Source organism: Schistocerca cancellata, chromosome 1 (assembly GCF_023864275.1).
Source record: "Schistocerca cancellata isolate TAMUIC-IGC-003103 chromosome 1, iqSchCanc2.1, whole genome shotgun sequence".
NCBI lineage: Eukaryota > Metazoa > Arthropoda > Insecta > Orthoptera > Acrididae > Schistocerca > Schistocerca cancellata.
Window position 1 is genome coordinate 1,166,736,141 of NC_064626.1, and position 11,478 is coordinate 1,166,747,618.

The 11,478-nt window shown below is 44.0% G+C and overlaps 1 protein-coding gene across 4 annotated transcripts in view; it reads left to right on the forward strand.

The window, feature by feature from the left end:
* Window positions 1-11,110, forward strand: part of LOC126093841 (uncharacterized) — a 140,148-nt gene extending 129,038 nt beyond the window's left edge. For all 4 annotated transcript variants that reach the window (XM_049908752.1, XM_049908753.1, XM_049908750.1 and 1 more), the window contains one exon: window positions 9,815-11,110. In XM_049908752.1, coding sequence (XP_049764709.1) covers window positions 9,815-9,951 — 137 coding nt within the window. In that variant the 3' untranslated portion in view covers window positions 9,952-11,110. The remainder of the gene's footprint in view (window positions 1-9,814) is intronic.
* The last annotated feature ends 368 nt before the right edge of the window (window positions 11,111-11,478 follow it).

An 11,478-nucleotide genomic window follows, 5' to 3' on the forward strand; every position in this document is an offset into this window, starting at 1 on the left:
ACTAGAGACGGAGCACAAGCTCGACTAGAACAAAGGTGAGGAAGGAAATGGCCTATGTCCTTTACAAAGAAAACATCTCAGTATTTCATCTCATCGATTTATGGAAACCACATTGATTTGAAGCCTAATCCTCTTTTATGCGGGTCTGGTAGCTGAATCACTGCACCACCTCATTCTATCTATATCTTCGTGGCATTCCCCGGCTCACTGATAGTTACGTTAGTGTGATGAATTCCGTTAGGTGCAGAATTTCGAGATTGGGATACTTAAACCAAGGTTCTTGTGTAACATTGTCTGATCTGTACCACCAATATAAGAACATTAACGACTTTATCAACAGAGTTTCTGACGTTCATTATAAAGAGTTACTACATATTTCTTCATTTTTTAATAACGACGCGATTGGATGTCCAGTGGTGCAGAAATTATTTGCACCTTGTAACGAGGCCTCCCTTAAGATGGCAGCTCACGCAGGGTTAGTGTATTCAGGACATCGTACACGACCATAATTTCTTTTCGAAGCTGAACGAGTTTTTTCGAAATTATGAACACACTTTCAGTCTGCGTGTAACGAAGGAGTTCCATCGGAGGGCGGGATCCGCACCAGCATTTTGTGCTGCGGTCCACAGCTCAGAGACAACGTGTCCGCTACTGCTTCACAGTTTGGCGCATTTTCTTCCACTTCTGCTGTCGCTGCAGCATTCCGAATATCAGTTCCCGTTTCCCTGAGGCACCCTTTAACTGGAAGACATGGCGTAAAGCGCCCGAGGGCGTTCGTGTCAAGAAGATTCGGACAACGTATCGGTTCCTCCCACATAAATCATCGCGGCGAGAATATAAGAGAGCGTAGAGTTCGTACGGACGCTTTCCGACAGTCGCTTTTCTCATGCACCATTCGTGAATCGAACAGGGAAGAGGACAAGCGATAGTCGTACCGGAGGCACAACAAGCAAAGTACAGATGTAAGAAGGCAAGGCAATAAGTACAGGCAATTTTTTCTGCTCAACAGGTTAACAGCACTTATAGCACCATGACACTACTTAATCTCACTGTTGTTCCTGTGCATTAGGTATGATGGTTCAGTGAGCAACTCTATTCATTGTGATTTCATAGCATTTTATTATGAGTGACCTCTGTATGCGCCAAGGAGGAAATGGTAGAGGTGATTGATTTTCTGTGCTCTTAATGGTCTAAAACTGCGAAGATTATTCGCAGAATGCAGCTACAGAATGGTGATAACTGTATCAATGAACGAAACATTTACGAGTGAACAAATCCCTTTTAAAAAAAGAGGGAGGAGAGTCAGTCTGTATCGCAGAGTGTTGGAGCAGGATATCCGTTTCGAAAACGCACCGGGACAGCGAGACAACTTAGCGAATGATTCGTGATGCTCATGGGCCCGACATTGTATCAGTTAAGTATCTGCAGTTGTCCACGAATTTCTGAAGTAACGCAGACTGATAAACACGAACAGGGACGTTTGGAAATTTCGAAATAACATTTCAGGTGTTTGGAAGACCAAAGGCTCTGAGCACTATGGGACTTAACTGCTATGGTCATCAGTCCCCTAGAACTTAGAACTACTTAAACCTAACTAACCTAAGGACATCACACACATCCATGCCCAAGGCAGTATTCGAACCTGCGACCGTAGCGGTCGCGCGGTTCCAGACTGGAGCGCCTAGAACCGCTCGGCCACTCCGGCCGGCGAAGTCCAAAGGGAATATTTTCTCTGTCCCATAACAGTTGGTGAGATGTGAGTTCATCATTATGCACCACAGAGTAAACGGCAGAGCATAGCTTGGAAACATACATCCGCGCCTACTGCATAAAAAGGTCAAACGCCAAGCGTATGAAGGACTGTTGATAATCACAGTATTCCGGGATGTGAAAGTCCACTGGTGATGTGTCACACTGCTAAAGTCAACAGTGACAGCTACTGGGATCTCCTGCGAGAGCTGAAACACAAAATCTAAACGAAGAATAGATGGGAACTTTTGAAAAGTGTGACTTTGCTTCATATAATGCTCGCCAACACGCAGCTGCGAAAGCTATCTAACGCGTTCAGAATCTTGGTTCTGTCCCGTTGGAGCACCTACCGCGCAGCACAGACCTAGCTCTGAGTGATTTTTACCTTTTCGTTGCGAAGGCGGGAACACTGCGTGAATTTGAGTTTTTGTCGTATGACGAGATTCTGGAGGCAGTGCAAGAGTAGATGTGCCTGGTGCCTCAAAGATTCTTCTAGGACGGAATAAGGGAGCTTGAAAAGAGTTGGACCAAGTGCGTAGGGTTGAGGGGGATTATGTAGAGGAATGATGTAAACAGGAATATTATTTTCCCAATTAAAAGTGTGCTTTAATTATGTTTTACTTGCTCTCGTAGATCAGTAAATTAAGTAGTAACAGATTCTGGTGTACAGCCTACAGTTTTTTATACTGTAAGTAAGAGGACGTAGTGCTTACTGTTCTGTCGTGTCCTTGACATAGGTAGGAGAGGGAAAAAGGGGTTGCTGGTCAGTCTGCGCTCACGAGCGGTACAGAGCAGAAGGCAGAAGGACAATTCACAGTGAAAGCATTTGATTGTTTTCTTCAATCTGAGCCCAACACTGGTACAGGCATTTACTAGAAATGCAAGTGGTGAGACTCGGTAGGGAACTCATTGTGGAGACTCTTGGAAAAACAGGGTTTTGAAATAGTTGTTTATTCGAGACAGGAGTAACTAATACACTGGAGGCTAGTTCTAGGGTTTGAAAAAGCATGAACAACACTGTTACAACAGAAGCCAGTGCAGAAGTTCCAGGAGTGGATTCTAATCACAGTAGCAAACATTAGCAGCATCTTAAGGCGACAAACTAGTTGCAAAACAAAACATACTGAAAGTGACACTTTTCACTGAGGCACTCAAGTCAGAGAGAGCAGATTTACGCGGAGCTGGACCGAGACTGGAGTCGACGGACGCGGATTCAGCGCCCAGTTCGTCTGACTGACAACGGAACCTCCCCATCGCACCCCCCTCAGATTTAGTTATAAGCTGGCACAGTGGATAGGCCTTGAAAAACTGAACACAGATCAATGGAGAAAACAGGAAGAAGTTGTGTGGAACTAGGAAAAAAATAAGCATAATATACAAATGGAGTAGTCCATGAGCAAGAGAGGCAGCATAGAGGAGCGCCGTGGTCCCGTGGTTAGCGTGAGCAGCTGCGGAATGAGAGGTCCTTCGTTCAAGCCTTCCCTAGAGTGAAAATTTTAATTTTTATTTTCAGACAATTATCAAAGAGCAGGCACTCACACGCAATCAACTTCACTCTCCAAAATTCCAGGACATGTTCAGATTTGCTTGGACATATGCAGGATTTGAAGGTCTACACACGGAAAAATTTGAAAACGTTAAAAACATATGTTTTGACAGAGTACAGGGAAAACTGAGCGACTGTGAAACTGTTGCATTCATTTGTTGCAGTTTATGTGACAAACTCTTTATGTTTTCATCACTTTGTTGGGAGTGATTATCACATCCACAAGAAAACCTAAATCGGGCAAGGTTGAAGAATCTTTTTACCCATTCGCCAAGTGTACAAGTTAGGTGGGTCGACAACATATTCCTGTCATGTGACGCACATGCCATCATCAGTGTCGTATAGAATATATCAGACGTGTTTTCCTGTGGAGGAATCGGTTGACCTATGAGCCTGCGATCAAATGTTTTCGATTCCCATTGGAGGGGCACGTCCTTTCGTCTACTAATCGCACGGTTTTGCGGTGCGGTCGCAAAACACAGACACTAAACTTATTATAGTGAACAGAGACGTCAATGAACGAACGGACAGATCATAACTTTGCGAAAATAAAGAAAGTAAAAGTTTCCCTCGGGGGAAGACTTGAAGCAAGGACCTTTTGTTTCGCAACTGCCCATGGTAACCACGGGACCACGGCGATCCAGAGCTCGCCTATCCTTGATGTTGCCTATCTTGCGGATGGACTAGTCAGTTTGTATATTTTGCTTATTTTTTTCATAGTTCCATACAACTTCTTCCTGTTTTCTCGAGTGATCCGTGTTCAGTGTTTCAAGGACTATCCGCTGTGCTAACTTATAACTAAATCTGAGGGGGGGTGCGATGGGGAGGTTCCCTCGTAAGAGCTCTGCCAAAATGCAGAATCTAGGGGTTTTAAAGAGTCGCGTGGGGGCACTGTTTTTCCCACTTAAAGCCACCCAACTAATCCCGTAGGTCTCTTGCAGGTGCCTGCCAATCACGGTTTAATTAGATCCCATCTACTGCTCCTAAGGCGGGGATGTTAATGCAGTTGCACTAAATAAGTCCGTATTTGGTATCAACATTGTTCAGCTGAAAGTTAAACGTAACTGCTCTGCCAAATAAGGCTTGCAACATTATTGTTATACGTCGTTTAGCCCCGCCCCTCGGGATCCCCGGAGTAGGGACTGCTAGGTCAACAGTTTTTGGCGTTTTCGCTTGTGAGTCTACTGAAGTTGCTGTTCTCAGGGCTGGTATCAAACTGGCTTTATACCCTAGTACGTGCCTGGTGGTTACAAAGTTCTGCGGTGACAACCTACTACAGCGTCTAGACGACATACGAAGTTACATGTTAATTCCTTGAAGAGTAACTTACCCCCTGGGACCGCGTCCGGGGGCGTCTGCATTTTCACAAGGCTCTTCCCTTACTGTTTACTTCATGTAACAATATCTCTCCTAGTTTCGTCTGCCCTCAGCATCGTCTTTGCTTCCGCGCCTTGGAACGCCTGTCCTCATTTCTCACAGCTTCAAAATAACACTACGGTAGCAAGGAATACTCAATATATTACAGTTCCACCATACTCTCTTCTGTGAGCTGGTAAGAAGCAGTTGTACAAGCGAAACGTAGAGTGTACAGGATCACCGCTGAGGTTCTCGCAAGTGCTTGAGACACCTCAGGTACACAAAGCCGACTTGGAGGACCCTCGTGGGCGACTCGGTCCTTGGCGCGAGCGGAGTGCCTTCGCTTGTACCGGTCTGCCTCAGCTCTTCCGGACAAGTAGGGCCTTCCTGCGGATTGGCCACGGACGGAATAGGACGTCGTCGCTACGTCACAGCCTCTCTGGCTGGATACTTGTTACCGCCAACGATGGAGACTGATTAGCAACATGGCGCGGAATGGAGAGCAAGTTTCTGATAGTGCATGTTTGCGTATTTCGTGTAACATATAAGCATCTGAGCATCGCGAGGAACTAATAGAATACACTTCGCAAATCTAGTAGCAACATTCGTCAATATTTCACGACGTTTCGATGGGTTTCGTATTCACCAGGAAGGGTGGTTATGACATTAGAAGATACGTTACGAGATATAAACGCACCTAATTTACTGGAAAATTATGAACCCTTTTGAATGATGTTATTTTGATAGTAAATAATTTCTAATGTTCATTCAAGAACCGTTATCGTAAGATCACTTACCGTTTTAAATGGCAGCAACGCGAAAAGATAGATCTTGGCTATTTTGTCTCTAAAAATATTTGCAGGAAAATGTATATTATTGCCTTTCTAGCTACCTTGTGGAGCAATGGCCACAGACGAACCAATCGGGCCCGACCGACCGCCGTCAATGGTCTCATTTGGATGCGGTAATGGAGCGGTGGGGGTCAGCCCACAGCATTCCCGGCCGATGTCCGTCTAGCAGACCTGGTGCTGCTACCACTCGCTCATGTACATCCAAAAATCGGCATCACGAGGCTGAATGCGCCCCGATCAAATCTTCCTGCGAAGGAACAATCGTTAGTAGCACAGGGAATCGAACCCTGGTCCCCCAATCGGCAATCAACCGCGTATTTATTTTATCTATCTTTTGTCTTTTTCAGTCAGCTGTCCTGCACGGAAGTCGCATGACATCTTTGAAGTTACATCGATGAGGAATTTTACTCAGAATTTTTTATATTTTCATTATTTTAGTTGCAGAAGATGGTCAGTCCTCTGACCGAACACGCTGGGCTACCGTGCCGCTTCAATGAGAAACCTTAGTTCACCTTTAGGACTTGAAGTTTACTGTTAGTTCTGCGGCACTGGAAGACTAGAAAAGTGCTTGTTGGCGGCAAGTAAGTTCAGCGGGATAATTTTTAGACTCTGGAAAATGTAATTCGTCGTTTTCATTGGATTGGGGCTTCTTGGAGAAGTAATAAAAAGTCTGAAGTATTTACCGCTATACTGTCGGCCGAAAGAGGTCAGTATTTAAAGCACAGGACACGTATTTGACAGGACAAGATCCATATCCTCATTCGACCACTCTCACATAGGTTCTTTATGATCACCATAAAATATTTGCAAGAGTATGCCGGCATGGTTTCTCATAAAAGACCTTTCCCACCATCCTCCGCCCCTATCGTTCTTGACGTCGAGTGATCGTTAATATTAGTTAGTTAGCTGTAATAGTGTTAATGGATTGTGTTCAAGTCGCTGCGACGTGGAACGTGGAAAACAGTTTTCGTAAATGATGTATTTCCCCAGTGAAAGTATATATAACGTGCAATCCCCACCTGTTAGAACTGTCACGTTTCTTTAAAGCTTTGGTTGCCTTCCACTAACTACTACTAAGTACTACACTAAGTATTACAGCAACCCACTTCTTCAGCAGATTTTTATTAGCATCTTGGTTTAAGAATTAATGTGAATTGTCTTAACGTGTAACCGTTTGGTTCGGTGCTACACTCTATGGTATTATGAGCAAGCTAGGCCGAAGAGTTCCGGTAAACTCTTCTTCCACCAAGAGCCTCAAGCTTACAGCCCATCCTCCGACAAAACTCCTTTAGCAGCACGCCCCGCTGAATGCTAAAAATTGAGAGAGAGAGAGAGAGAGAAATATGACTGGGGCCTGTCACAACCTCCTTGTGCCAGATTAAGTTATGTAGAATGGTAGCCATTTTTATTCCTACCATTATCTTTATAATTCCCAGTAACTTTTTCTGATTTTCAAAATTTGTTTGTTTCTTAACTTTTCTTTCAAATCTGGTAGATAAATTGTATGCTTTTGGAAGTATCTCACTTACTTATATTTTTGTTACAAGTACTGCCACACAGTGGCTCGAATACAACCACTTTGTGGTTGGCAGTTTTGCCGGCATACAGACCAGCGCACTTGTCAGTGGTCTACACGAACCTGGAGAAGCGCCGACACGGCGAGCACGTGGCATTCGAGAAAGAACTCCGGTTGGGTGACGTCCGACCCCTTTCACTCCGCTTGCAGGAACGCCAGTTAGAAAGTTATTTTAATTGATTTACAGGTTTAAGATTTCCCGAGATTTGTTGAATGTACCGTACTTAAAAATCAGTCGGTAACAACCGAGAATGACAAGTTATAACGTTATTTAACTTTTTGGTTGATTAGCTGCTGGTATACACACCGTGTTGCCTACAGTTTGTGACATAGATGGTACATCCGATGAATAAAGGGTTGGGTTGGGTTGTTTGGGGAAGGAGACTAGACAGCGAGGTAATCGGTCTCATTGGATTAGGCAAAGAAGGGGAAGGAAGTCGGCCGTGCCCTTTCAAAGGAACCATCCCGGCATTCGCCTGGAGTGATTTAGGGAAATCACGGGAAACCTAAATCAGGATGGCCGGACGCGGGATTGAATCGTCGTCCTCCCGAATGCGGATGAATAAAGAAACTGTGTGCATATGGAGCACATAATAGCTAAATAGCTAACATGGTGGTAACTGGCAAAAAAATACAGGTGTTTAATTATTGAGGAAAAGAAGTGAAGAATAGCATAAATATGCGTATGTAGTGATATGATATTAACATATAATTGTTTGGTTACGCGATGGATTTCTCAAGGTAAAGATTAAAGAATACGTTCTGACATGAATGCTTGCGGTTAGAACGGCTGACATTTTCATGGAGTGTTTGTTCAATAACTCAGTGTTTGTGGAAGGTGTCGTTTAAACTGTTAACACACGGGTGGACTTCAGCGTTGTTATTATGTAGTGGCTAGACGAGTTTGAAACCTTTGAGGGATGTTGCAACCGATGATAGATTAAAACTGATTTTTGAATGTGAATAAACGAGTGTTTGAAATCAGAAGCTAGCACTCGTCTGTGATTTGCTAGTTGTGCCCGCCTGTAGCTGTTTCATGTATGTTATTTTACAGACAATGGAAGATATCGGATGGAATGACTGGACTTTATGCGAGGATTCGTGTTACGCCCTAGACGACAGGATTACCGCAACTTGCATATGAAGGGCTTATTTCAATAGTGGTACAAGTCCATTTTTGTTTATTCTGAGATACAGAGTCCTAAAGTTAAATGAGCGCTGAAAACTCTGCAGTTGAGATACCAGAAATATTAAGTATATATAACTGAATATTTCTGGTATCTCAACTGCAGATTTTTCAGCGCTCATTTAACTTTAGGACTCTATATCTCAGAATGAGCATAATTGGACTTGTACTACTGTTAAAATAAGCCCTTCATATAGCACTAGCGCCTGACAATTAGAAGCTCTCAGTGGGAAAAGACACTCAGTTATATGTGCCCTTTTTTATATCTTTTGTCCATGATGATTCTGTAACTTGTTGTCTATTTCCTTGCGAGGCTAGGGGTGATATTAGTGGGAAATTAGGTGGTTTACTGGTCCAAACGGGTAGGGGGGGGGGGAGTATCTAAGAGATCCTGTGGAAGTGATTCAGTTATTAATTGTCGTTGTGGGTGGGCATCATTATGATGGATGTCAGGTTTCATGTACTAAATCTCAGTAAACGACGATTTTCTGGCGAATAAATAGGAGAGGAGAGGAGAGAAGTGGTGGTGGGGGGGCGGCCTTTATGGGAGGGGAGAAGAAAAGGGAGATAGATAGAGGTTGGTGGTCAGCTTGTCTGGCTGTTATGCGAAGGACCCGAGTGCGATTCCAGGTATTGCCAACGATTTTTCCTAGGTGGGAGGAATGGATCGGGAGCACTGAGCCTCATGATGCCAAATGAGGAGTCGCTTCAGTGAGAAGTAGTGGCTCCAGCGTCGTGAAAGCAGACTACGGGCTGGAGGGCCGTTTGCTGATCCCACGACCCTCCATAGTGCATCTGAATAACACCACTGACAGAGGTTAACATGGCGGTTGATGGGCCTCGATTTGCTGGTTGGACCAGATGAGGCTCAGAGGACAAGGCAGGGCCGACCGGCCGCCGTGTCGTCCTCTGTCATATGGCATAATGTGGATGCTGTATCGAGGGGCGTCGTGTCAACACAGAGCGATTCCGACCTTTGTCTGCTTTCCACACCTTGGAACGTAACTCCTCAGATGGATTCGGTAGGCTGACTGAACCACCTTATACTATTTCTACCAACTAAAATGTCTGTGACGGTGCTGGGACTTGAACCCGGGTTCCCTGCCTGACTGCCAGGATAAGGTGACCGCTTTAACTTTAGGATGTGAGATGTGGACAATTGCGGTGAAATCGTGGATAATAAAATGCACTATTTGTGAGGAGGTTCACATGTTAAATTTGTTGAACACCTTGGTGCGCAAGTCACCAGTACCGAAAATCCATACTGCTGTTGCTCATCCAACTTCTGCCTTATGCTAACAAGACGAACGTTGTCGCCTTTCGCTACTGCTGAGTTGTTGAGAGCCGTGTTAGATCCGACCAAGATTTCGTTCAATGATAGTGACCCGAAGAAATGGAGAGTTTTCATGACAGCCACAGCCTCTTTCTTGGTAAATTCATGATAAATTCGTGACAAAAACTGCACATTGGGAAGAGTGCGGCGTGATGTATGAAGTTGCCGTTTGTACGGACTTTGACTAAATAGCTTTCTTCCCTGTGTGGTGTTGCAGCCTCTGAAGAGCACGACCACGGACACAGCCACGGCCACGACCACGACGAGGAGCACGAGGAGGCGGTCACGACCGCTGCCACCGCGGCCTTCTCCGCCATCACTGACGCCGTTACCAACCTAGTGATCGCTCGCTGACCTGTCGCTGTTTCTCCTACGTAGTCGGCATCCTCGCCGTCGACTCCAATCGATCAGTTGCAGGGCGTTTCTAGTGGATCGATCTTGTGGACAGTTCTTGCTGTGATCGCTCTAATCGCTACCGTGATATTGGAAGTAGGCAGACAGAGTCGACGAGTTCATCGGCTCGTTCCTGTGGACATTTTTCGGTTTGGACAGTCAGTTCGGTGCACTCACGCCGGTGTTATTTTTGCTGTTTTATTTTCGTCAAATTTAAAAGTATCCTGCTGCCGGAGACGTCATTGTCATCATCAGCAGTAGAACGTCTGACCCCAGAACGTGGGAGGACTGTGCAAATAGCGTTTGTTACACGACTGCCTTCGATCAACGAAGGACATTGGCATTACTGTGCCTTATACCAAAGAACTAGTTTTTTATACGCTGTACCTGATTAATGACCAGGTGACTGTTACATATGTGATATCTTGGAACCAAATTATATTGAGTTCTAACAAGTCAGTATTTGACATAATGAACGTATTGTTTGCGTTACTTTCACAAAGGAATATATTTTTATGCTGAGTGATAATCATGCGTAATTCGACAGTTTTTGACCAGATTCGTCTTACGTCACATTTGGTGCTGCTATAGCTAAAGTGCTGTGGAAAGTGACTATGAACTACGGAATGCAGTGGCTGAGAATCAACGTCCGTTCTTCATACCTCGCACAATAACTGATAATTTAGTGTGTTTTATGTAGGAGATGTGGGGAAGTAGTTACCCGTGTTGAATCGTATGATCAGTTTTTGTATCACTTGAGACAGTGATTGTGAAAAGCTAAAGCTGATTCGGATTAAGTGGTGAAAGTGTCGGTACTTCTTAAAACTAAGAAAAAAATGGTTAAAGATGAATAGGCAACATTCTGTTTGCCCATTAAGTGCCAAAGACTTCCAGTAATCAGATAATTATTAAAGCATGTTGATTTTCAATATGGGAAAAGTTACAAAAAAGACGCTAAAGTAACCAGTAAAAGATTGTAAACATTCTTGTATCCTAAGTTGATGTCCTAGGAGCTTTTAGTCACAGTGCAGCCAAACTTTGTATTTCAATAGTGTTTGTACAAAGTGTAGTAGCGAAATGTTATCGTAAACATATTTTAAAGTAAAATACTATTTTTGAATGTTGTGTTTTTATTGTACGTATGTCCGTATGTCTTATAGAACATGAGATTAAAAAGAAAACAAACTCCATTTCCATTCCCCTCTTATGCCAATAATGCAAGGAACACAAATGAAAACCCCTGAAGCCATTATCACACATAAACCATGTTTCATTCGCATACTAAACGATTTGTACATTGCACAGCAGGCATGTCCAATACATAGCCCACATGTGGCTTGCATAAAGGTCATTTGAGGCCAACAGAAGTTTTCAGGATCATAAAATGTAACACAGAGCATTTTTCCATAAATCCAAAACTGCGTCTAACCAAAAGGTTTCAGAAGTTTAAATTATGAACAAAGGAAAACTAGGTGCTTATAGGACCTG